Below are 27,455 nucleotides of genomic sequence, written 5' to 3'. Positions count from 1 at the left end.
TATATGATGATTAGTCAGTATTGCTTTCTGTTATGCCATTGAACTGAAATTTGATTCTCAATTGACCATTAAGTCACCAAAGAGCAGCATTCACATTTACCTAATAATGGAATCAATGAGCTGAGAAGTTCAGTAAGTGATGTAATGAACTGACTATTGTCTGCCTGTCCCCATTTGTTTCAGTCACTGGAAGCAAAATGATTATTTCTGGGAGAATGGAACAATCTCTCCTTGCAATTAATTCATTGCCACTTGTAATTGGTTGGCATGAGACAAAATCCTTTAGTCCTTCTCATGTGAATGTTAAATTGGTTTACAGACCTCCCTCTCTTTTTGGTGAAGAACATTGCTTTCCATGATTGAATTTCCACAGCAGCTTGGAAACTGGCATTTAACACTTGTGATGCAACACATTTTTGTTTTTATATATTTCCCACAATGCCACCTATATGTTCATATTACACACAAGTGTACTATTATAAAAAATGAAAATTGTTATTGGTTCTAAAGTAGGTTTTCTTTTTATTTATTAAAGGAAATTCACATTTTTGATCACAAAGTTAAGGTTTCTCGCACATGTTATAGGTTCTGCGGTAGGTCTATTCCTCCTTCTATAACCAGCAGTGGCAATATGATGAGCCTTCTTTTTGTGTCGGATTCAAGTATAGCTACTGAGGGATTCTCAGCAAGTTATGATTCGCTCAATGCTTCCTCAGGTATGTTGTTACAATGTAGAATTTATAATATTGCTGTGGAAATTATGTAAGGTTGGCAATGCTAAAGCCAGTGTTGCTGAATCCTGTTTACTTAAACAATCCAGTGCATGATATTTGTTAACTGCATTAGTCTCTACTTTGGCACTATGTTTTACAGTCAGTATTGGCATAACAAGCTAATCCTTTGGAATTGGGGAATCTCAAACTAGGGAGCGCAATTTCAAATAAGGGATTTCTAATTATATCTGTGTAATAACTCCACGGAGGCAAAAGTCCTGTCACTAAGTTACTTTATTTACACCATACAGCTGTACACAGCCAACTCTCTAGTTACCCCCTGCTGAATGCAGGCTGGGTTACTGACACACCTGCTTTAAATATGGAACATGAAAATCCCTCATTTAACCATCAATTAGGACCCATCAGGCAGTTCATACCTAGCAAGGCAACCTCATTAGCCTGGCTGAAGTCATCACAATCTGACAGGAGGAATTTCTTCTCTCAAAGGATTGTTAATCTTTGGAATGTTCTATCCCAAGAAGATACTGGGGCATTGAGTGTGTTCAAGGCTGAGATCGACAGATTTTTGATCGATAAGGGAGTTGAGGATTATGGGAGCCAGGCAGGAAAGTGGAGTTAATAACACAATCAAATCAATAACAATCTTATTAAACAGTGGAGCAGGCTCAAGGGGCCTAATGACCTAGTCCTGCCCTATTTTCTTTTGTTGAACAATCTAATCTAAGTAATAAGACAATAATATTTTTCATTAATGCTCTTTATGAGAGAATCATTCTTATCCGATTGGTAACACTATCGAGCCTACTTCAATTTATCACATTTTAAAAAAGATTTCATGGGATGTGGTTGTGGCTGGATAGGCTAGCAGTTGTATTGTCAGTCCCTAATTGCCTTGAGAAGGTGATAGTGAGCCACCTTCTTGAACCATTGCATGCATGTGATAAACACCGACAGTGTTGTTAGGGAGGAAGTTCCATGATTTTGGCCTGGTTACAGTGAAGAAATGGTGATATCATTTCATGTCAGGGTGGTGAGTGGCTTGGAGGGGAACTTCCAGGTTGTGATATTCCCATGTATTTGCTGTCCTTGTCTTATTGTGCAGTAAAGGTTGTGGGTTTGGAAGGTGAAGTCTTTGTGATTTGCCACTGTACATGGCGTACACTGCTGTCAATGGAGGAGGAAATGGATGTTGAAGGTGCTGAATGGGGTACTAATTAAGTGGGCTCCTTTATGCTGGATAGTGTTGAGATTCTTGAGTGTTGTTGGAGCTGCACTCATCCAGGAAAGTGGAGAGTATTCCATCACATTCCTAAACTTGTGCTTTGTGACTGATGAGCAGGCTTTGGGGAGTGAGGAGGTGAGTTACTCTAAAATGAATTCCCAGTTTTTGACCTGCTGTAGTCCAGTTCAGTTACTGGTCAATGTTAACCTCCAGAATGTTGATAGTAGGGAATTCAGTGATGGTAATGCTATTGAATGTCAATGGGAGATGGTTGAATTTGCTCTTGTTAGAGTTCGTCATTGCCTGGCACTTGTTTGGCACAAATGTTATTTGCCTCTTATTAGCCCAAGCTTGAATGCTGTCCAGGTCTTGTTGCATTTGGGCATGGACTTCTCAGTATCTGAGGAATTGTGAATGGTGCTGAACTTTGTGCAATCACCAGTGAACATCTTCACCTCTGGCCTTATGATGGAAAGAAGATCATAAGTGAAACAGCTGAGGATGATTGTGTCCAGGACTACCCTAAGGAACTCCTTACAGTGATGCCCTGAGACGGAGGTGATTGACCTTCAATAACCACAACCATCTTCCTTTGTGTTAGGTATAACTCCAACAAAGGAGAGTTTTCCCACAGATTCCTATTCACTCCAGATTTGCTAGGGCTCCTTTATGCCATTCTTGGACAAATGCTGCCTTGGTGTCAAGGGCAGTTACTCTTACCTCTTGTATTCAGCTCTTTTGTCCATGTTTGAACCAAGGCTGTAATGAGATCAGGATCTTAATGGCCCTGTTGGAACACAAATGGAACATCAGTGAGTAGGTTATTGATGAGTTAGTGCCATTGATAACACTGTTGATGACCCCTTCCATCACTTTACTGATGATTGAAAGTAGATGATGGGGCAGTAATTGTCCAGGTTGGATTTGTCCTGGTTTTTATGCGCAGGACATACCTGGGCAATTTTCCACATTGCTGGGTAGATGCTGATGGTGTAATTGTACTGGAACAGCTTGGCATTCAGGCATTGCCTTATCTTGTATGCTTCTGATTAGTGGAGTAGTGACAGCACGGCTCGGATACCATCTAGAAGTCTGCTGCCATCAGACTTTTGAATGGATCTACCTCGCATTAATTTGATCTTTCTCTCCAGCCTAACTATGGCTGTAACACTACATTCTGCGCTCTCGAGTTTCATAAGAACATAAGAAATAGGAGCAGGAGTAGGCCAACTAGCCCTTCGAGCCTGCCCCGCCATTCAATAAGATCATGACTGATCTGTCGTGGCTCAGTTCCACATTCCCGCCCTCTCCCCATAACCCTTAATCCCCTCTCTTATCAAAAACCCATCAACCCGCGTCTTAAAAATATTTAGCGAGGTAGCCTCCACCACTTCAACGGGCAGAGAATTCCAGAGATTCACCACCCTTTGAGTGAAGAAGTTCCTCCTCAACTCTGTTCTAAACCGCCCCCCCTTTATCTTGAGGCTGTGCCCCCTAGTCCTACTATCCTTTCTGAGTGGGAAGAGTCTCTCCACCTCTATCCTATCCATCCCATTCATCATCTTATACGTCTCAATGAGATCTCCCCTCATTCTTCTAAACTCTAACGTGTACAAGCCTAATTTATTCAGCCTCTCCTCATAGCTCAACCCCCTCAGCATTCTCTATGAACAGTATGCTTTGTCTGTACAGCGTGCAAGAAACAATACTTTTCACTGTATATTAATACATGTGACAATATAACTCAAATCAAATCAAAATCTAGAAGGAATATTGAGTATTTTTTTTCAGATGAGGCACATTGAGTGATGCCACCCACATATGTGTGATCTAAATGCTGTGCAATTTACAGAAGATTAGGTTTTTGGTGGTAAAGGAAAAATGAGCTGTCTCATTATTGAATTTTAATGAGTCCCAACCAGGTTGGGGTCCTTGCAATGTGTGGAATGTAATATTTGCCGCTGAAAGAGATATATAAATACAAATTGGTAGTGGAAATCGGGAACACTGCCCAAAGCAAATATAGGTTCTGGATCAATTGAAATTTTAAGACTATGTTAGTTTTATTTTAGATATAGTTATTAAATGATAGAGAGAAAAGTTGGGTATATGGAGTTGAGGTACAGATCAACCATGATCCATGAATGGTAGAACAAGCTCAAGGGATTAAATGGTCTACTCTTGTTCTTTTGCTTTTGTGTGCAAGGAAAGAGCTCATTGATCCAGAGGGAAATTTTAGTATGATGTATTAGTGACAAAACATAGAACATAGAGGTTTACAGCATGGAAACGAGCCCTTCGACCCAACTTGTCCATGCTGCTTTTATTTTGTTTCAAAAAACCCCTAAGTTAATCCCAATTGCCCGCATTTGGCCCATATCCCTCTATACCCATTGTACCCATGTAACTATCTAAATGCTTTTTAAAAGTTAAAATTGCACCTGCCTCTACCACTACCTCTGGCAGCTTGTTCCAGACACTCACCTCCCTCTGTGTGAAAAAATTGCCCCTCTGGATACTTTTGTATCTCTCCCCTCGCACCTTAAACCTATGCCCTCTAGTTTTAGACTCTACCTTTGGGAAAAGATATTGACTATCTACCTTGTCAATGCCCGTCCATAAGCTCACCCTTCAGCCTCATATGCTCCAGAGAAAAAAGTCTCAGTCTATTCAGCCTCTCCTTATAACTCAATCCATCAAATCCCGGAGCATCGTAGTAAATCTTTTCTGCACTCTAGTTTAAAAATATCCTTTCTATAATAGGGTGACCAGAATTGCACACAGTATTCCAAGTGTGGCCTTACCAACGTCTTGTACAACTTCAACAAGATGTCCCAATTCCTGTATTCAGTGTTCTGACTGATGAAACCAAGCATGCTGAATGCCTTCTTCACCACTTCATGTTAGATATCATATCACTGTCACTAGAGAAAGGATTCATATTTACCTAAAATTCACTTTTACCCAGAGCGGCACAGTAACACAGTGGTTAGCACTGCTGCCTCACAGTGCCAGGAATCCGGTTTCGATTCCAGGTTTGGGTAACTGTGTGTGTGGAGTTTGCACATTCTCCCTGCATCTGCGTGGGTTTCCTCCAGGTGCTCTGGTTTCCTCCCACAGCCAAAGATATGCAGGTTAGGTGAATTGGCCATGCTAAATTCTCCCTCAGTGTACTGAACAGGTGCCAGAGTGTGGCGACTGGGGGAATTTTCACAGAAACTTCATCTCAGTTTAAGCCTACTTGTGACTCATAAATAAATAAACAAACTTAGTCATTACAGACATTCATACTGACAGTGCAGGAATAAAAATGTATAAATCAAATGTTTCATCGCTGATGGTTGAAGGGGTTTTTAGTCTATCTGAAGCTATCTAACTGGAACAATTTACTGATTCAGGTATGCTGGGCAATGATTGCCAAAACTCCAAATTTAGCAGTACAGAATCTGTCCTTGAATGACTTATAATCCAGAACTAATTCAATGTGGAATGAAACATTCTTTACGCATGTTTGCATAGATTCTATCAACATTATGATAGATCTAAATAAATATGAAATGTCCACTGCACATGTTGGTGCAGAATTCTTTATGTATCACTTGATACGATAATTGGGGGAAAATATGAAGGCCCTGATTCTCCTGAATTGATAATAAGTGCCCACCCAGTGCCAATCCAGCAGTCTCAGGGCGCTGGGATATAATTGCCATTTGTCTCTCTGTTGTTTTTGAACTCTTGTAACTTGTTTAGATGATGGGATGACTCAGCTGTAAAAGCGCATGCATAAATTTTACCAGGGTGTGTCAACATATTCATACGAACGGGCCAACTATCCTTATTCACAGGGAGCACAGTTCAGCAGACTAAAATGTCTTGAATGTTAATAAAGCTTTGCTTCTTGGCCGAAGAGCCTCCTTATGGGCTGGAATTTCATCCTCGAGGCAGGTAGTGGGAGTCAGGAAAATTCCCGGCTTGGCCTGTTGCCACGGGAGATGTGGGATAAGATTCTCCCATCCCGCAGTACTGCTTTTGTAGTGCAGTGGGCTGGGAGACTCGAGCGGAGGCTGTTTCGCTGATTCCATGCCTGCGCCTGTCTCCAGCAGCCAGATTTCTAGCGCCATCAGCTCTGTGCCAATTTCTGACCTGGAGTTGGATAATTTATTTAATTCAACATTTGAATATGACTTAAGTTCCATTAGTGGGCCCAGGACTGAAGCCTCTGGGCCTGCCAGCCCCCCTTCTATCCCCCACCCCTCTTGCAAGGAGCACTTGACTCCAGCGGGGTTTAGTATAACTTCCCCCCTTGTGGAGAGCTGGCAGTCTGACCCTGCTGGAATGATGGGGGAAGCATTGAGACCCCCCCAAAGGGTTGGGGGGCAGGGGTGTGCCCCCTGGGCATTGCCACCTTGACAGTGTTAGCCTGGGTCCCATGGCACTGCCCAAGGGGCAAAGTGCCTGTGCCTAGAGGGCATCATGGCACTGTTCATTGGACATTGGGCAGTGAAAAGGGGGCAGGGCCAAATGCGGGCATGCCTATTGTAGGTGGAGCCTCTGGGGGCAATCAGTGGGGGAGGGAGGGTCCCGCCACCTCTCTGCATTTGAGCTGATTGACAGAGGGAGAGAGGCCAGCAATCAGGGCTGTGTGGTGCGTAAGGGGCAAGGAAAGCCTGCTGGCATGGTCGGCACTGCAGGAGGGGCTGGGTCGTGGCTGCTGGCGGGGCAGAGGGAATTGGCATGGCTTAAGGAGACTGGGGCTGCCTTTGTAGGGGGGGAGGAAGATTGAGGTGGGCTGGGGGTGGAAGGGGGTCGAGGCTGACCTGGACATGTCCAGGAGGCCAGCGATCAGGCCATGGAGGGATTGGTGGGGTGGCGATGCAGGGTCATGGGGGCTGGCCAGCAATCGAGCTGGCCTGTGATCAGGAGGCCGGCAGTGAGGGGCTACTACACACGTGCCAATCTCAGTTCTGACAGATTGATGCAAGGGCAGTGTCCCGCTCAACACTATGCTTCCGGCCTCTCCAGCGGGAATAAGCCCCACTCACTGATTTTTGGACTGATTTACGCTAGTGCACTCTCAGTGTACAGAGTGTGTGAGATTCATTTTGAATCCCCTGCTCAAAAAAAAGTGTGATTTACTCCAGTTTTCACATGAATACAACACTTCGAACTTTTTTTGGGAGAATTTTCATTGTGGTGGACATGAGGGCCGACTGCAGTTGGGCCAGCCAATCCTAGAAAGGTTTTCAAATGCTATGACAGAGGTGGCCCAGTGCAGAGGCCGGCTGTTTTAAAACCCACCATGGTGCTGTGGGACTTTGTCCCTGTTATAATAAAAATAGAAAGGCCCTCCAGCACTTGCATTCCCACCACACCCACCGCTCCCCCCCACCCCCCCACCACCCACATACACTCTCTATGCCAACTCATGCCTGCCACCTTCCTCTTAAGGCTGCTCATGTCTGCATGTTAAGCTATGTTGTTTCGTGCCTATTCTCCCTTTATGTACTGTATAATGGCAATGAATGCTATAGTGACAGTAGGCGTGTAGAAATACTTCTTTTTAAAAAAGCCATTCAGTGATACCTTTCCACTTTTTAAAAATAAACTCTTTTTTACTACAGCTGAATAAATGTGTCAATAATCCAGATCCTTTAAAGAATCAAGAGCTGAAACTATAAACACATTGAATAGTCTAATATATGCCTGTGTTCTCAGCTTAGAATACATAATGAGGCTTGGCTGAGAGCACAGAAATCCTTTTGCCTATTGAAACACCTAAGCCCCATGGAAAACATTGCTTGATTGACTGCTCTGACGTTGATATATACTATCAATTTCACAATATTTGTTTACACAAAATAAAAAGATTTCAAATGCTTGCAGTTTCTGCTCTTGATATTTTAATGGATAATTGACAGTTTTATTGGCCTGTAATAAAAAGGAATATTTTTAACAAGGTAGAAAGTTGAATAGCTTTTTAAAGCTTTTATATACATCCTACTAACACTATAGGTTCATTAATTCTATAGAGTATATAATCGATGAATGGGCGTGGCAAGTGCCAAACCTCGGCATGAGCATGGAGAGAATTAAGGGATATAGAGGATGTTTGGGAGGCATAAATTGGTATGGGGATATGAGGATGGGTTGGGGGCATACCTTGGCATGGCGAGCATAGGAATGATTAGGGGTTACACAATAGCATTGGGTGGAACTGGATTTCATAGGGTGTGAAGTAGGGCATTACTAGGCATGAGAGGCATGAGGAGGATATTTTGAATTTACATTTGAACTTACAAGGTTCTCTTGTATAGACTATGGTTCGTGACACCTCTGAGGTGCTGTGAACAACAGCTCAGTGGAAAGTTGGTCCAACTTCATGTAAATTGTGGAGGAGTAGGACATGACTATCTCTACAATGGATCCTGCTAGATTTGGAATACAGATGGCAGGAACAAGCCTGTGCTGTTCAAAGGCACTCATGGAGATGAGAGCCCTCAGGAATGGGATTTAAAATCTGGAATCAAGGAACACCCGCCATTTTTAAAGGCTCCTAAGGCATCCCAGACTGGCAGAAGTCCAGCCCTATATTCCTGATTCAGAGCAAATTTACAAAAATTGAATTCTAACTAAGTTGGTCAATATTTTCAGTGCCAAGCTCCCAATCCAAATAGAATACGAGCAGAAGTGATTTTACGATTTGGTTTCACTCTGGGTTGGACTTGTTATTGTTGACTGCAATTGTTTGTCTCACTGGATCTGTATTTTGAATGTTGCATTGCATCTGCAGTTGCACAGCCCTGATTCTATTGCTTTTCCTGAAACTGCCTTTTTATCAGCTGCTTATTTCATTCACAGCAAACAAATTAATCAGCATGGAGAGTTCTCTGGGCAATCCAATGCTAGCTCTAGACGGATAAGGAGAAAAAAAAACATGAATGAATGGAAGTCACAGCTAGGAATACTCATGCAGCAGTTATTATCTGGCCAGACATTCAACCAACTGTCAAATCTGGCACCACTACAAACATTACTGATCTATTGTTCATAGTTCAGTGACCCGATTAACATGCTCTCCATTATTAATGGCCATCTATTCATTTGCGGCTACCTAAATGAATAGCAAGAACCTTTGTTAAAACCAAGTGCAACCAAACTTCCTTATAAATGATTTGTAAATTTGGTGCTACTTCCTTACAAGTGATTGATATATTTTGTATGAAGTATCATGATCCTGTCCTCATGCTTCTACTTGGTGCTACCTCAGTGGCAAGAGTGCATGAAGGGACTGATAGCAATGTTATAGCAGGAGGCTCCTGAGACTGAGATGGACATCACTATTTGAAAGCAGAGTCTTGATGGATCTCAGGTGTTGCTCTCTGAGCAGCTTGGCCCTATATCTTTTTTTGCCATGTATCCAGACGTTGGGGGAGTTGGTGAGATGGTTATATATGCTGCAATCCTGATCAACTGCACCATTGTCATTGACTGTCTTTATCAACTCAGTGACATTAGAAAGTGGAACAGCAAGCTTAATGACCTTGGTGACCTCCATGAAATCCTTTTTGGCCATTGCCTGAAGTTACTACCCAGTTAGAACATCTATGTGCTCAAGGCAGAAGTGCAAATCCATCATCAATATCTTGTACAAGCTGATGATGGACTCCTCCAGTTAGGCTACCATCTGTACACTATACAGTCTGACATAGCCCCAAATGTCTGCACCAACACTTCATAATTCAGACCAATCACTTTTTCAAGCCATATCTATAGTCAGTTCAGACAGGGCACTACAGAACCTGAAAATCTAAACTCCTCAATGCCATCAACTGTTCCTCCTGTTCAGTTGTGATTTGTTTGTCTGCACCCTAACTAGCCAAGACTGAATATCCCTGTGGCGAGAGGGTTAGAATGATTAGCATGTGTGCCCTGGATGTCCTGGAATTTGAATATTTGTCTTCCGTGATAATTGTAGAGCAGAAAAAGAAAATGGAGGGGAGGGGATTTATTGTTGTTTTTTGATGAGCAATGTTGTATCTTCCAATGGAAGAAGGAATGTGAGGGGCTTTGTAGTACGATTCACTGACAGTTATTGCAAACCATAGTAGGACAAAAATAAAAGGAAGCAGATAAACAACATGAAGCTGCCACTGACATGTGCCATCTTAGTTCTCCATCTCCAGCTTTTTGTCTGGCCGTCCTCCTCAAGATTTGCTCTAACTGTTCCTCACCCAGACGAGGTAATGAGAATTCTATTTGAGTATAAAAAACAGTTCTAGGTGTCAGTCATCACACAGCTCATATTGGGTATGATGATAGACTCCTGGCACAATTGCAATCCATGTCAAGCTTTTACTAATGCAAGCTATGAACAAAAATTGCATAAAAATCAGAAATAGAGAAATTCATCACTGCTATTGAAGGTGAGTGTCTCAGATAAAATTCTTGATCTGTATTGTTAGCTGATTTTGATTTGATTTGATATGATTTATTATTGTCACATGTATTAACATACAGTGAAAAGCACTGTTTCTTTTGCTCTATACAGCCAAAACATACCATTCATAGAGAAGGAAACGGAGAGTGTAGAATGTAGTGTTACAGTCATAGCTAGGGTGTAGAGAAAGAGCAACTTAATGCAAGTAAGTCCATTCAAAAGTCTGACAGCAGCAGGAAAGAAGCTGTTCTTGAGTCGGTTTTGATACGTGGAAGAGAGGATGTCCAGGGTGTGTGGGATCCTTAATTATGTCAGCTGCTTTGCTAAGGCAGCAGAAAGTGTAGACAGAGTCAATGGATGGGAGGCTGGTTTGTGTGACGATTGGGCAACATTCATGACCTTTTGTACTTCTGTGTGGTCTTGGGCAGAGCTGGAGCCATACCAAGCTGTGATACAACTAGAAAGGATGCTTTCTGTGGTACACCTGTAAAAGTTGGTGAGGGACGTAGCTGACATGCCAAATTTCCTTAGTCTTCTGAGAAAGTAGAGGCATTGGCGGGCTTTCTTAACTATAATGTCAGCATGGGGGGATCAGGATAAGTTGTTGGTGATCTGGACACCTAGAAACTTGAAGCTCTCGACCCTTTCTACTTCGTCCCCATTGATGTAGACAGGTGCATGTTCTCCTTTATGTTTCCTGAAGTCGATGACAATCTCCTTCCTTTTGTTGACATTGAGGAAGAGATTATTGTTGCTGCACCAGTTCACCAGATTCTCTATCTCATTCCTGTACTGTCTCATCACTGTTTGAGATCCGACCCTCTACGGTGGTGTTGTCAGCAAACTTGAAAATTGAATTGGAGAGGAATTTGGCCACACGGTCATAGGTGTATAAGGAATATAGTAGCGGTTGAGAACACAGCCTTGTGGGCCGCCAGTGTTGAGGATGATCATGGAGGAGGTGTTGTTGGCTATCTTTATTGATTGTGGTCTGTGAGTTAGAAAGTTCAGGATCCAGTTGCAGAAGAATCTCAGACAATCATACAGTGGGATCTTATTGTTTGACTTGGGGAGGGTAAGATAACTGTTCTTGATTTCCATTCAGTGGTACTTTGCTGTCTTTCCATGAATATCGGGTGAAAGGAGAACTGAGTTCAGCCATGAACAAATAACCCTTAATAATGGACAGGGAACAGAGCTAACATTTCAAGTCTGGATGACTCTTCGCTTAACACTGCAACTATACTGAATCATGAGTCAGGACACTCAGGAAAGAAAGGATGACAGAAAAGAAAAGAAAAGCAAATTATATTCAAGACCGCAGAATTGCCGATTGGCTAGTATTCCACCAGACCGTTTTATTTTAATGACTTTAAAACCATGTTGCGAGTAAGAATTGCATTTCCTACAGTTCCCTTAAGGCAGAAACTGGCAAATTGTTTTTCCATGCTGGTCTTATGTCGTGCAAGACCAGTGGCTTTTGGGCATTAATCATCAGGATTGAAATGTAAGGCTGGAGCACAAATTGGAGTCAGGAATTCCTGTTTACACTGGATGATAGTCTTGCCCTTATATGTAAAACTTTTATGGAACCGGTCAGATGAGTTTTGGAAGTGGCCTAATAATCTGCCAAGTCTTTTCAGGTCCTATATTCCAAGAAAGTTTTTAATAACTTACCACGCAGAAAAAAACGCAACACAAATTTGCGGTACCCTACGACTAAAAAGGTGGCAAAAAGGGATTTATTTTTATTTTCAGTATTTTCTGTAAAAGTGTCAAAACTATTTGGTTAATGTTGTAAATTAGTTCCATATTATTACAAAAGGCCTGGCTCAAATTTGAGACCTGCGGGATGTGAATCAAAAGGGAAATATTAAAAATGATTTTTAGAATATTTAATATCTTTATATATTTGGATTGGAAGCATCCTGAAAATATGCTATGGGTAATTGGAAGAAATTTGGAGACAGCCCCTATAATGGCCTTTTTGGTGTTTGCTGTAACAAAGGGGGCATTGACTGTAGTTTCTGGTGGGTGTGTTGAAACAGGATTATTATTGGCAAAACTAATGTGCGCCTGCCATTTTTTGATTTTACATCAAACACACGAACCCAAAAGCTGTTATGCTCTGATTCACTGCAAGTCAGCTTCAGGCAATGTAACAAACATCGATGCTAAGAGCACTGAAATGATGGTTGCTAATGGAAAAAAGTGTTAAACTCTTGCATCATCAGATTAACTGAGCAGTTTGTGGTACTACCCCGAGAAAGGAAACAAACAGCACTTAAGTATGTTATTTTTAGTTGTGTCATATCACTCATGCCATATTGATTATTATCTTCTTAAGTAGTCATATACTGCAGCTTGATAACAATTACAGGACTAGGCCATTCAACCCTTTGCGTCTGTTCTGCCATCTACTGAGATCGTGGCTGATCTGTGGCCAAACTCCATATGTATGTCTTTGGATCATTGATAGCATGGATAAAAACATAGGCATCATTATTGTGGAGAATGTGCCTCACAAAGACAATTCAAAGGTCACTATATATCAGTGCACTTGAATGGAACAGAAATGGTAAATATCTTGTGTGTAAATTTTGACATTTGGGTTAAGTGGACAACTTCCAAGCAGAAGCTTATGCAGTGACTCACAAAGCACACAGCCTTTTTCTAAGCTGTACACTAAACTGCAGGAAAGGTTCTGGCATCCTGTTCACATTATGATTTTATGGTTCCATGCTTCCAGAACTGCACAAAAGTGCTTTGTGCTCCATTTGCCGTTGGCTGATATTCCATGGCTTAATGAAAGGCAGGAGGATAAAATTGCACAATTTGCAGCCACAGTCTGGATGGGTTTGACTTTTCAGTGCTTGCAGAAATAAATATACAGAGAAAGGTTTCTTTTATCATTTTAAATGTGTGCACAATTATATAGAAACCAACATATATGATCCAGATTTCCACGTGACCAGTTACTTTACAACGTTTAATATGTTCCTCGTTTTGAAAATATAAAACTAAGAAGTATAAAATCTGAGCTGTGAGGAATTTAGTCTGTTGCAGGAGAAATCCACAACAGACTAAACCAATGTGAATATCATAGAAGTAATTCCAAGATTTAAGTCCAATATAAATTGAAGAGAAAGCCCTGATCGCTTTCAGACTCCACTACGAAGTAATACTCTAAAATATTAATCTTTACTGATGACGTGGTGACTAAATATCCTCGTCAGTCTGTACAGAAAGAGGCTTTGAAACTCACAAGACATAGATCAAAAGTTGGGCAGGGATCAATATAGCGAGAGACCAGCTTTCGGTGGGAACTATCACTTAGCCTTTTTAAGATACAAATTCTCTTCCTCTGACAAACAGCACTGCAGCTGGTGGTGGAAGAAAAGGTGGGACCAAAGCGGCGATGCCAGAATTCCCACTTCTCCCCTCTCAGTCAATGGAGGCAGGATTGGCAGCCTCTTGTATATCTGGTGAAATAATGGATACAATTTTAACGTGGAGTGAGATCAGTGCATGGGACAGGCAGGGGGTTGTGGCTGAAGCGGGGAGGGCTCCATAACATTTGTTACTTTTATGAGACCATCAATTTTAACTGCAGGCCAAATTAGAACTAGTTGGCTGGCAAGCCAATTTCGCAGGAGATGAAAAAAAGTCCTGAAAGCAATATCTATGAAGAAGGCATTGACACAAACATACAAGACGCCTTTTGGCTTATATGAATACCAAATTCTGGATCCTGACAGGGAAGCCAAACTCAAAGCTAACCTTTAGCTGAAGTGCAACTGAACTACAAATCCAACAGGACTGAAAAGGTGCCACCCGCCCAGTTTGTGTTGTGTGGTTTCTGGCAGCATACATAAAGGATGAGAGTGTCCTTACCTGAATGCTGCGTTCACTGAATTAGAGAAGTGCTTGCATTTTAGATTTTTATTTTTCTTCATTTGTGGAATGTGGTAATTGCTGTAGGGCCAGCTTTTATTACCCATCCCTAATTACCCCTTCAGAAGGGGGAGGGGAGTCACCTTCATGAGATGCTGCAGTCCATATAGTGCAGGTCCTCACAATGCTGTTAGATAGGGAGATCCAGTGGTGATGAAGACATAGCAATACACTTCCAATCTGAATGGGAAGTGACATAGGGAGCAGGGCTGGTGGCACCAAGTTCTTGCTGCTTTTGTCCTTCTATGCGGTGGTGACTTAAAGTTTTGGAAGTGCTCTGGAAGAAGCTTTGGTGAGTTGCTGCAATGCATCTTGTGGTTGGCATGCACTGCAGCTGCACTGCATTGATAGTGGAGAGAGTGAGTGTTTAAAGTGATAAATTGGTTGCCAATCAAGTAGGCTGATTTGTCCTGTATGGTTGATCTTCTTGAGTGTTATCGGAGCTGCACTCTTGCAGGCAAGTGGAGAGCATTCCATCACACTTCTGATTTCAAAATGGCTTTTGAGCGAGGCCCACCTCTTCCTCTCCTCCCTTGTTCTGGCTTAACATTTTGCCACACTGTCTCTCCTCGTTCCTCCAGCACTCAAAATAATTAGAGGAGCACACTATAATCATCTCTCCTTCTCACTCACAGCACACACTGAGTACCTACTTACTACTTTCACTGCACCCGCTATTGCCCTGTTCTTGCAGTCAACTGATGAGCTGCACTTCCTCTCAACTCATTCCTCAATTCACAGGACCTCTCCCTCTGCTGGAGAAGAAAGTGCACAACACCAGAGAAAGAAAGATCAGGTGGAAGAGCACCCATCAGAGTCCTTAGTTAAATAGAACAGGAGGCAAAGTAGAAGGAAGAAATCTTGGCAATGGTGAGGCTGGCAGCATCACTGAATAGAAATGTAGAAACATAGAAACTAGGAGCAGTACCAGGCCATTTGGCCCTTCAAGTCTGCTCCATCATTCACTTTGATCATGACTGATCATCAAATCCAATATTCTGATGTCCCCCTCCCCCCATATCTCTTGATCCCTTTAGCCCCAAATGTAGGGTGAGTATTTGCATTTTATGCCTTTTCATGTATTGCAAGTGATATTACCCTCAGCTAACCTCAAACAGTGCCCTCAAGTCTACCAATTCTCCAGCCCTTCATTGGCATCCTGACATATTTCCCTTTCCCCTAGGATCTTTTTCCTAGCAAGACTCTACTCAAAAATCTGATGAAGAAGCACTGGGGAGAAGGATGGTCCACCTATGAAAGTTCTATCTGGTATTCCATTTTGCTAAGCAGCAATGCAGAGATTGGCACTATGGATGGATTAGCTCATGATTTAGAAGGAATCTGATGAAACACATTATACAAATAAGCAGGAATAAATCCCAATGGTAGGGACGATGCAGGTGATGATATTCCAGGGTATATTGTTCTTTGCGTGCTCTATGAGAAAAAGAACAGTAGGCGTGACAAGGGAAATTCTTGCAATTATTTGGTGTGTTGGAAGGCTTGTCAAAGCCTTCCAGTACTACGCTTGTGAGTATGCTGGAGTCTACTTTGTATATATGGAGATCAGTCGCATGGTGTTTCCACACTGCAATCAATATTTCCATCTTAGCTGAATTTATGACATGATTCTGAATAGATAATCATTTAACCAACATTGCAGTAAGAAAACATCTGAATGGGTTATCCATCATTTCAAAGTGTATAATGTAAGACACATTGCCTTTCCTATAGGTAATGATTAGATGATCCTGTATGGCAGTATGTTGATAGACAAACTTGTGTTATAGTATAGTAATTACCTTACTTTTCATATGTAAGTATGCCGAGAAGAATTCTTTGAATCGACTGGCACATTAACCTCTCCAAACTATCCAAATGGCCACTCCTACAATCAAGAGTGTATTTACACCATTACTGTGGAAAACAACAAACAAATTATGCTCAACTTTACGGATTTTAAGGTAGAAGGATCTCAGAACTGCACTGCTGGCTATGTTGAAATTAGGTAAGTGTTTTTCTTTCTGTTGTTCCTTGACTAAGTATTTAGACATTCCAGGTTTTATAAACTCTTCAAAGGATCTAGGTTCTAATTTATGAAACAGGAATGGAGTATGTTATAGGAGTTCAATTTTGTATTAAGTTGTCTAATGGGTGACTGCAAACTCATGAGCTACAACTGATAAATAAATTAAAACTGCAACAGCTTCTAACTAGATTATTTGGGCCAGGTTCTAGGGGATAGCTTGACTCAGGAAACTTCCTATCTCACCAATCCCACCTTGGTACCAATACATGAGTGGGATTTTCTGGCTGTTCCTGCTGGCATGATCTTCTGATCCCATCACTGCCAATCCCCTGCCATGGGTTCTCTGGAACTTTGTCCCAGTTGTTTTCAAAATTGTTAGGCTTTCTAGCCCACCTCTTCACACTTCCTCAAGGTCTCTCATATTCCATGCCAACACATGCCCCCACCCAACCCACAGGCTTTTCATACCCTCCATACCAACTCAATGCCAATTCATGCTCATCCTTATAAACCCTCACACTCACCATTCTAATTTCATGCCAACTCATGACCCCTTGCAGATAGCCCATGACCCCTCATACCCTCCGTGCCAACTCCATGCCACTCCATCATGGCCAGACCTCTGGAGCTATGAGAGATTAATAAAAATAAATGTCTCACTATCTATTACTGTTGTCACTCCCACACATTTGATAATGAAAAAAGAAACTCCAATTTATCGAGCCATGCAAAACTATTTAATTTTCTCAAGCTATTCATCTCTTACAAGAACACACAAACTTCTATTCAGATCCCACATCAAAGAAAATTAATCCTTTAATAGATTCTCTAAACAGTCAATCACATTGCGAACTCAAAACACCTGTTGAGATAATTTTAGATTTTGAAAATAAGCCAAGCATTCATAATGACAGAATTTTAGCCCTTGGGAAAATATCAACAGCGAACTTCATGGAAATTGCATAAACAGTTACTACTGTTTTTTGCCCCTAATTTATGCCTCTCAATCAAAGCAATCAAGCAAAGATTTTTTAAAAATTCCCACTGAAAGCTCCAGCCTGTTCATTAAAAATAAGTTTAAACAGTGGGACATTGAAAACAGCTTAAGATCAGGACAGTTTTATAGACCTTATCACCCTTCAAGAGCACTTCCATCTGGTCCATCAATTCATGACTCCCACGTTCCTGGTTAAAGACCTTGCAATACCCAAAACTCAACACTGAGTTCAAATTCCTGCTGAGTTTGGGTATCTTCCTGTGTGAATTATAGCCCACCCCCTTTCCTGACTGGCAAAAATTGGGTGTGTTACAATTGGGTGGGAGAGGGGGTTGGTGGGATGTATCCATATCCAGATCTCAGTCGCCATTTCTAATGTCTTCATAGTCTTCCCAACTTCATGGAAATCCATCTATTGGCCACTAATTTTTCATCAGATTGGAGACTTCTTAAAGGGACCTTAGATGGTCGTTCAAGAAAAGAACTTGAACTTCTTTCTCGTTAGTTTTTGTTGTTCAGGAGGAGCAGTAGTGCATACCTGCTTCCACAAACACACTACAGCCTGCAGCTAGATGGTCTAATCTTTCAGGATTTCTCCGAATCTTAAGCCCCCACTGCCATTCCTGCAGACAGTGAGCGTGGGCTTGAGATCACCCCCTAGGTGTTTTAGCAGCAGAAAACATAACCAAGAATTTCCTTCATATCTGATTCTATTTCTACATGCCTGGTCAGCCATCATTTTCCACACAAGCATGATCACTTCCATTCTCAAAATGATCTCTCTCCACCATTAACACGCTGTACAAATATAATCCCAAATCTTCAAGATCCAACATGACATGCTTAAAAACTGCAATATAGATTATGTTTGTGTTGCTACTGGAATCTTTGATCTGATATTCCGTTGTTGTAAGTGTAAAATGTTTTTGAGCATTACTCACATGTACTGCAGGTAATGAAACACAGAGAATAAAAGATATTCCTATGTGAGTTTTGCTAGAAGAACATTTGGTACTATACAAAAAGACCATTGTTGTTTTACAGCTGTCAAATTAGTGTTTATTTTGTGTGGTCATTGTGATTAAAGGTTTCTTAACCTGAAATGACTGTTTATTTCAGGAATGGAGGATATGAAACTTCTCCCTTGGTCGGACAATACTGTGGAAAAAAAGCCCCACCGCCTATCTTATCCCATAGTAATAGGCTATGGATTAAATTTAAGTCAGGTGACACTCTTCAATACCATGCTTTCAAGGCATATTGGGATGGCACTTCCACAGGTAATAGCCTTACATCAAACAAATAAAACAAAATATTAAATAATTTTTGATTGCTCGCTACTGCTTTAATTTGGGCAAAGGGATAAACTTTATCCTTGTAATTTGAATGATCAATAAGGAAAGAACGAGGCTTACCAGATTTAAATTAGTGCTTGATACTCAAGCATAGGTATTATAAATGATTACAAACCAATCTGGCATTGACATGTGTGTTATTACCCGAAGTTCTGAAGAGGATCATTATCATTGATAAGTGGGCCAAAATTCAGATTTGTGCATGTTCAGGGACCACAACTGAGGATCAATTTTTATTCAGTCTGCTCAACTCAAAATTAGTGTTCTTCATTTGCTGCCTCATTCCTGCTCCACTTAGGGCTATTGCGCCCAAGGCCTGCGTAAGGATGCAAATACATATCCCCTGCAACTGCAAGCAGTGTGTGTGTACAGTGAAGTCCTCTCTTTCTAGACTCCATTTCTAGACAACCATGTTTGCATTTTCACTTACCTGGGCTTTGTACGTTGTCTGAATCTTTGCGCTGATTCTTTGACGGGTACACCCTTTGAGCACAGCTCAAGTGTGGGATCAGTTAATTTACTATGGGGGATATCATGACAACCATGAAGGCCATGTGGGATCATCAATAGACCTACCCATGGGCTTTGTGGAGTACGATCTGGCTTATTGAGCGAGAGGAGGCTTGCCCAATGGAAAGCAGCCAACAGTGTTTTTAAGCCTGTAACATTACCCAGAATGGGGTTGTAGATCTTAAGGTGAAGACTATCTGATTGTAAGTCACAGAGGTAGCCTTTTCCTTTGGTGTACAATAAAGGGTGTTGGTGACTAAATCTGGCATTTGGCTGAATTACTACAGGGGAGTAGTAATAGACTGGATATTAAGTGATTTGTCTTTTCTCAGAGGGTAGTGAGACTCTGGAATATAATACAGACTGGCCTTTATAATTTTTTAAAAATTCTTGGTTCCGTGATCTCTCTGGCTGGTTTCAGTGTCCTGAGGGGGGAAGGATCTCAGAGGCATTTTAACATAAGAATATAAGAAATAGGAGCAGGAGTAGGCCATCCAGCCCTTCGAGCCTGCCCCGCCATTCAATAAGATCATGGCTGATCTGTCGTGGCTCAGTTCCACATTCCTGCCCTCTCCCCATAACCCTTAATCCCCTCGTTTACCAAAAACCCATCAACCCGCGTCTTAAAAATATTTAGCGAGGCAGCCTCCATCACCTCAACAGGCAGAGAATTCCAGAGATTCACCACCCTTTGAGTGAAGAAGTTCCTCCTCAACTCCGTTCTAAACCACCCCCCCTTTATCTTGAGGCTGTGCCCCCTAGTCCTACTGTCCTTTCTGAGCGGGAAGAGTCTCTCCACCTCTATCCTATCCATCCCATTCATCATCTTATATGTCTCAATGAGATCTGCCCTCATTCTTCTAAACTCTAACGAGTACAAGCCTAGTTTATTCAGCCTCTCCTCATAGCTCAACCCCCTCAACTCCGGTATCAGCCTAGTAAACCTCCTCTGCACTCCCTCCAAGGCCAAAATATCCTTGCGTAAGTATGGCGCCCAAAACTGCACACAGTACTCCAGCTGCGGCCTCACCAATGCCCTATACAGCCGCAGCAAGACCTCCCTACTTTTATATTCAATCCCCCTCGCTATGAAGGCCAGCATCCCATTCGCCTTCCTGACCACTTGCTGCACCTGCAGGCTGGGTTTTTGCAACTCATGCACAAGGACCCCGAGGTCCCTCTGCACCGTCGCCTGCTGCAGTTTTTCGCCACGTAAGTAATAGTCCTTCCTACCATTATTCCTACCAAAGTGGACCACCTCGCACTTGCCAACATTAAATTCCATTTGCCATTTCCTGGCCCATTCACCCAGCCTATCTAGATCCTTCTGCAGACTCTCCACACCCTCCGCACAATTTGCCAGGATATATTTCACCCTTGTTGGCCCTATTTTGCTTTTCTTTTTTATTGACCCTGATGTCAATGGATTCCGAATAAAGCTGCCCATGCTGGAAATCAGAAACAAAAAGCAAAAACGTGCATATACACAGCAAGCCGAATAGCCTCAGTGAAGAGAAATCCCACAGGTTATCGTAGAAAACTGGAATTGCCCAAACTAATGCTGCCCTCACATGTCAGCTACCTATCCAACTGAATCCCATTTAAAGACACGTTCCTCCTTTGCGATTTCGCCGTTTGTGAGGTAACCTCTGCAAATCGCGCAACTTAGCACTGCTGCCTGACAGTCCCAGGGACCTGGATTCGATTCCAGGCATAGGTCACTGTCTGTGTGGCGTTTTGCACATTCTCCCGTGTGTGCATAGATTTCCTCCGGGTGCTCTGGTTTCCTCCCGCAGTACAAACATCAGGTGGATTGGCCATGCTAAATTCTCCCTCAGTGTACCCGAACAGGCATCCGGGTGTGGCGACTCAGGGATTTTCACAGTAACTTCATTGCAGTGTGAATGTAAGATTACTTGTGACTAATAAATAAATTTTACTTCTGTCAAAGCCATTGGAATTGAATATCCGGCATCTGATGTGATATTCTCTATATTGTGTTCCTGTCTGTGAGTCGAGTTGCATATTGCACTAGCATTATTAACATCTTTGTTCTGAGGAGACTGATTACTGTAACAACCTATTTTTCTCAATGGAATGAAATCTATTTTTTTTTTCTTCAGGCTGTGGTGCAACCCTTACAACACCAACAGGTAGTTTTACCTCTCCCAACTATCCAATGCCATATTCACACAACGCAGAGTGTTACTGGCTGCTTCAAACGAGTGCAGGCAGCGTCATTGCACTGCAGTTTGAACAATTCCATTTGGACTCCAGCACTGGATGCAGTAATGATTATCTAGCTGTACGTAAATTCTTATTTACATTTGATATTGCAAAATAATGATATATTTTAATCAATATCCTTGAGAGAAGGAAATCTGCCACCCATACCTGGTCTGGCCTACATGTGACTGCAGAGCCACAGCAATGTGGTTGACTCTCTACTGTCCTCTGAACTAGGGATGGGCACTAAATGCTGGCCAGCCAGCATAAGAACATAAGAAATAGGAGCAGGAGTAGGCCAACTAGCCCTTCGAGCCTGCCCCGCCATTCAATAAGATCATGGCTGATTTGTTGTGGCTCAGTTCCACATTCCCGCCCTCTCCCCATAACCCTTAATCCCCTCTCTTATCAAAAACCCATCAACCTGCGTCTTAAAAATATTTAGCGAGGCAGCCTCCACCACTTCAACGGGCAGAGAATTCCAGAGATTCACCACCCTTTGAGTGAAGAAGTTCCTCCTCAACTCTGTTCTAAACCGCCCCCCCTTTATCTTGAGGCTATGCCCCCTAGTCCTACTATCCTTTCTGAGCGGGAAGAGTCTCTCCACCTCTATCCTATCCATCCCATTCATCATCTTATGCGTCTCAATGAGATCTCCCCTCATTCTTCTAAACTCTAACGAGTACAAGCCTAATCTATTCAGCCTCTCCTCATAGCTCAACCCCCTCAACTCCGGCATCAGCCTAGTAAACCTCCTCTGCACTCCCTCCAAGGCTAAAATATCCTTGCGTAAGTACGGCGCCCAAAACTGCACACAGTACTCCAGCTGCGGCCTCACCAATGCCCTATACAGCCGCAGCAAGACCTCCCTACTTTTATATTCAATCCCCCTCGCGATGAAGGCCAGCATCCCATTCGCCTTCCTGACCACCTGCTGCACCTGCAGGCTGGGTTTTTGCGACTCATGCACAAGGACCCCGAGGTCCCTCTGCACCGTCGCCTGCTGCAGTTTTTCTCCACGTAAGTAATAATCCTTCCTACCAGTCTTCCTACCGAAGTGGACCACCTCGCACTTGCCAACATTAAATTCCATTTGCCATTTCCTGGCCCATTCGCCCAGCCTATCTAGATCCTTCTGTAGACTCTCCACACCCTCCGCACAATTTGCCTTTCCACCAATTTTGGTGTCATCAGCAAATTTCGACACCCTGCACTCGGTTCCCTCCTCCAGATCATCTATATAAATGGTAAATAGCTGAGGCCCCAGCACCGACCCCTGGGGCACTCCACTAGTCACCAACCGCCAATCCGAATAGCACCCATTGACCCCCACTCTCTGCCTCCTATTTGACAACCAATCCTCTATCCACGCTAACACCCTACCCCCAACTCCATGCCCCCTGACCTTCTGTAATAACCTCTTGTGAGGTACCTTGTCAAACGCCTTCTGAAAATCCAGAAAGACCACATCCACCAGCTCTCCTCTATCCACCGCCCTAGACACATCCTCATAGAACTCCAGTAAATTTGCCTATGTCCTACGAATGAATAAAATAAAACTAATATTTCAATGAATTTTAAGATCAGGTCGAGGTTGGGTTGAGGATGGGAGCATTGAAAGTGTTTTTTTCAGAATTGGAAGTTAAACAAGAGAATTCCACCCCTTGTGTGGAGATCCAAGTGTGTAAATATTTGCTGTATATAAATAATTCTGGTTAAAGAAGACTGGACTTGATAGACAATCCCCAAACCCTACCCATTTTCTGAATTTTAAATGAGACAGCAGCAGTTATATTTGAAATGTACCCTTAATTCTATTCTAGCTCTTAAAGATTTTTAAACATCCTCCCTGCATCTGGACTGCCCAGCCCTGCTAGAATTCTGTATATTAATCAGATCTCCTCTCCTCCTGCTAAATACAGGCCCAGTTGTACCAATCTCTCCTCATACCTTCAGTCCCATTAGTCTGTCAAGCACTACCTCTCTAGTGACAGTCATCGCATTCAGGCCCTCAACTCCTACCACCCTTCTAGCTTTAATATCCGGCAAACTATTCGTGTCCTCCTCTGTGAAGACCATGAAGAATGTAGATTATCAAGCCCTGGTGATCAGGGGGACAATTACTGATACAAGTGCTGATCTTTGCCAGACTTTCAGGGATTTTCACAGTAACTGCATTGCAGCGTTAATGTAAGCTTATTTGTGATACTTTAGGGCATTGGTGAGGCCGCAGCTGGAGTACTGTGTGCAGTTTTGGTTGCCGTACTTACACAAGGATATTTTGGCCTTGGAGGGAGTGCAGAGGAGGTTTACTAGGCTGATACCGGAGTTGAGGGGGTTGAGCTATGAGGAGAGGCTGAATAAACTAGGCTTGTACTTGTTAGAGTTTAGAAGAATGAGGGGAGATCTCATTGAGACGTATAAGATGATGAATGGGATGGATAGGATAGAGGTGGAGAGGCTCTTCCCGCTCAGAAAGGACAGTAGGACTAGGGGGCACAGCCTCAAGATAAAGGGGGGGCGGTTTAGAACAGAGTTGAGGAGGAACTTCTTCACTCAAAGGGTGGTGAATCTCTGGAATTCTCTGCCCGTTGAGGTGGTGGAGGCTGCCTCGCTAAATATTTTTAAGACGTGGGTTGATGGGTTTTTGATAAGCGAGGGGATTAAGGGTTATGGGGAGAGGGCGGGAATGTGGAACTGAGCCACGACAGATCAGCCATGATCTTATTGAATGGCGGGGCAGGCTCGAAGGGCTGGATGGCCTACTCCTGCTCCTATTTCTTATGTTCTTATGTTCTTAAACTTAAGACTGGTGATAAAGACAGTGTGAATAATGTGGATAATATAGTTGTTTTTCTCTTCCAGATTTTTAATGGAAACAGCACTAATTTTCAGCTTCTGGCCAAATTGTGTGGTCATCAGTTGCCAGTGCCTATCATCTCTTCCAGAAATAACATGTACATTAAACTCCGAACTGACAGCTCAGTAACAGCAGGAGGATTTTTTGCTAAATATACGCACGGTAAGTAAATGAATTCACAGCAAAATTGCTAGTCTATATGTTATTCATGGTTATGGTAAATCAGCAATCTTTTCCTTCATACAGTCCTACACTAGCTATTCCCACTCACTTTGTGTTCTTATTATTTGGAAATACATTCCTCTTTGGCTCAGTGTGCAAGTATCCTCATAATACGGACTCTGAGCTGATGTTTGTGAGGGAGTTGTGAGTGATGGGGGCACATGCTCTGAAATACCATTGTGGTGCTTGAAGAAGATAAGAGATACATGTCTACAATATCATTTGAGATACAACAATGTTAACACAGAGAGTGGAAAGCATGTGGAATGACCTTCCCAGGAAGATTGTGGGACAGATATATGTAAACATTTCAGGGATAATTGGATGGATGATTCAGCGAACGTGTGATTGGGAGATATTACATTTTTGGAGTTGGCCTGATGGGTCGCTGTTTTAATTTAAAGCACTCTCCAGTTTAGAATACAACTGCGTAAAATAAAACTAGTCAACAGTTCAAAGCAATGGAATGTGGATGGAAGATTATTAGAAATGTTTAGTTTTTCTCATCATATTAACAGCGTCTCCTCACATTACCTAAAGAATGGTTGACACCAGCTGTAATCGAATGGTGGGCATGAGACAATTTGATGTTAGAGTGGAAGAGATTTTATTAAAATCTCATTGTTTCAGCATTTATAAAAGCTTTGTTATCTTCTTAGCTATTTCTGTATGGCACTGTTTGTTCTTGCCCTGTTTACATGTGTATTAAATTTTCCTGAAAACTTAGATGGATACAGCGCAGAAGCATGCCATTTGTTCCACTGTGACTGTGTTCTTTCTCTGCAAGAATCTAATCTTGCAGACCCACATTTCCCTGTAGTTCTGCATTTTGTTTCTTCTTTAGATAATTGCCCAATTCTCTTTTGATTAAATCAGCCTCCATTGCATTCTCAGGAAGTGTGTTCTATATCCTAACCCATTTGCTGCATAAAGATGTCTTTTCTCATGTTGCCACTTTGTTATGTATTTAAAATCAAAAACAAAGAACAAAGAACAAAATCAGCCTGGGAAACAGGCCCTTTGGCCCAACGAGCCCGCGCCGCCACCCCAACACCACCAGTCCACCTCTCTACCCATGACCCCTATCTAATGTTTTATGGCCATCCAGATTGAGGGAAACTGATTTAGGGACAATTTATTACTGCCAGTCAGCCTAACAGCACATCCCCGGGGTGCGGGAGGAAACCGGAGCACCCGGAGAAAACCCAAGCAAGCACGGGGAGAACGCGCAAACTCCCACAGACACCGGCCCAAATCCATGTGTCTGCACAGCAATCAGTGATAGTCACTGAGCTGTCGTCTTGCCCAGTATCTTGACAAGTTTAGGCACACACTAACGACATGAAGCACTAGGCCAATCTCGAACAACCAAGAGCAGCCCCATTACAACCCATCGCCTGTATGCCCCTCATTGGACACGAGGTGGACCAACTTAAAACCTGTGAATGAAGGAGAAAAAAAAACATTATTATCATACTATACCCATTTACATTACCAGGGACGCCCCAATGCTAATGACCCTTATTTAAAAGGTTCTCCTATATCCACCCATCTCCAACTCAGTCATGTGCCAGCCTAAATTACTCTTAAAGGACTCTAGCGAGTTTGCCTCCACCACCGTACTTGGCAGAGCATTCCATACCCCCACTACCCTCTGTGTGAAAAACCTCCCTCTAATATCTGTATTGTACTGCTCCCCCCTCACCTTAAGTCCATGGCCCCTTGTCCTACGTGTCTCTATTATAGGAAATAGCTTACCTCTGTTTACTCTATTTATACCCTTCATAATCTTATATACCTCTATTAGATTCCCCCCTCAGTCGGCGTCTTTCAAGGGAAAAGAGCCCCAATTTCTTCAATCTTTCCTCATACCCCAGTCCTTCCGTACCAAGCAACATCCTGGCAAACCTCCTCTGCACTCTCTCCAGAGTCTCCACGTCCTTCTGGTAGTAAGGCGACCAGAACTTTACGCAGTACTCCAAATGTGACCGAACCAACGTTCTGTACAACTGCAACATTAGACTCCAGCTCTTATATTCTATACCCCTTCCTATAAAGGCTAACATACCATAGGCTTTCTTCACCACACTCTCCACTTGCACTGCCACCTTCAAAGACTTGTGCACTTGCACCCCCAGGTCTCGCTGCGACTCTATACTCCTTACGGGCTTACCCTTTATCATATAACTTCCCCCTACATTATTCCGGCCAAAATGCATCACCTCACATTTATCCGGATTAAACTCCATTTGCCACGTATCTGCCCAATCAACCAGCCTATCAATATCCTGCTGTATTGCCAGACACTGCTCCTCACTGCCCGCCAATCCAGCCATCTTGGTGTCAGCATTTGATTTTCAAAATTTGCAATGAGCTAACAAGTTGTTTCGTTTGTAGTTTGCCAGGGAGTGACCATTACAAATCGTAACAAGGGGATCTTGGAAAGTGCAAACTTTCCATTGCCTTATCCCTCTAACCAAGACTGTAGCTGGACCATACAAGCGACAGCTGGGAACACCATCAACTACACCTTCACTGCCTTCAATCTGAACAGCTGCCCATCAACTTGGCTAAAGGTAACAGATTTATAGACAAGTTCAGAGCTAAAAGTGAAGTGACAAAATCTCTTTAAAAATATTGTAAGATTATAGATTGTGAGATTTGACTGAGCCATTAGAAAATTTCAACATATCATAGCATCAGCTGAACATTACTCCATGATCAGATGTCTCAGCATCACTTATTCATCAATGGAGAGATTATGATAGCTGTGTTGGTTTCACTGAATTACTTAGTCATACATACAACTACGTGTGGACACACCACAAGTTTGACATGGAAGTAAAAGGACTGTAGAATTTGCACTTTGAGGTTAGGATGTTGTTATGACAGAGTAGATAGTTTGA

At 42.5% G+C, this 27,455-nt stretch overlaps 1 protein-coding gene across 1 annotated transcript in view; it reads left to right on the top strand.

Moving 5' to 3' along the window:
• Positions 1-27,455, top strand: part of cubn (cubilin (intrinsic factor-cobalamin receptor)) — a 327,704-nt gene that overhangs the window by 70,729 nt on the left and 229,520 nt on the right. Inside the window, exons 20-25 of the mRNA XM_080214655.1 lie at positions 586-716; positions 16,172-16,358; positions 18,496-18,656; positions 21,365-21,546; positions 24,333-24,489; positions 26,947-27,125. Coding sequence (XP_080070781.1) covers positions 586-716; positions 16,172-16,358; positions 18,496-18,656; positions 21,365-21,546; positions 24,333-24,489; positions 26,947-27,125 — 997 coding nt within the window. The remainder of the gene's footprint in view (positions 1-585; positions 717-16,171; positions 16,359-18,495; positions 18,657-21,364; positions 21,547-24,332; positions 24,490-26,946; positions 27,126-27,455) is intronic.

This window comes from Carcharhinus amblyrhynchos, chromosome 2 (assembly GCF_965287045.1).
Source record: "Carcharhinus amblyrhynchos chromosome 2, sCarAmb.v2.hapA, whole genome shotgun sequence".
Taxonomy (NCBI): domain Eukaryota; kingdom Metazoa; phylum Chordata; class Chondrichthyes; order Carcharhiniformes; family Carcharhinidae; genus Carcharhinus; species Carcharhinus amblyrhynchos.
The sequence above is the reverse complement of the archived record's forward strand: the minus strand, read 5'-3'. Positions and strand labels throughout refer to the sequence as shown.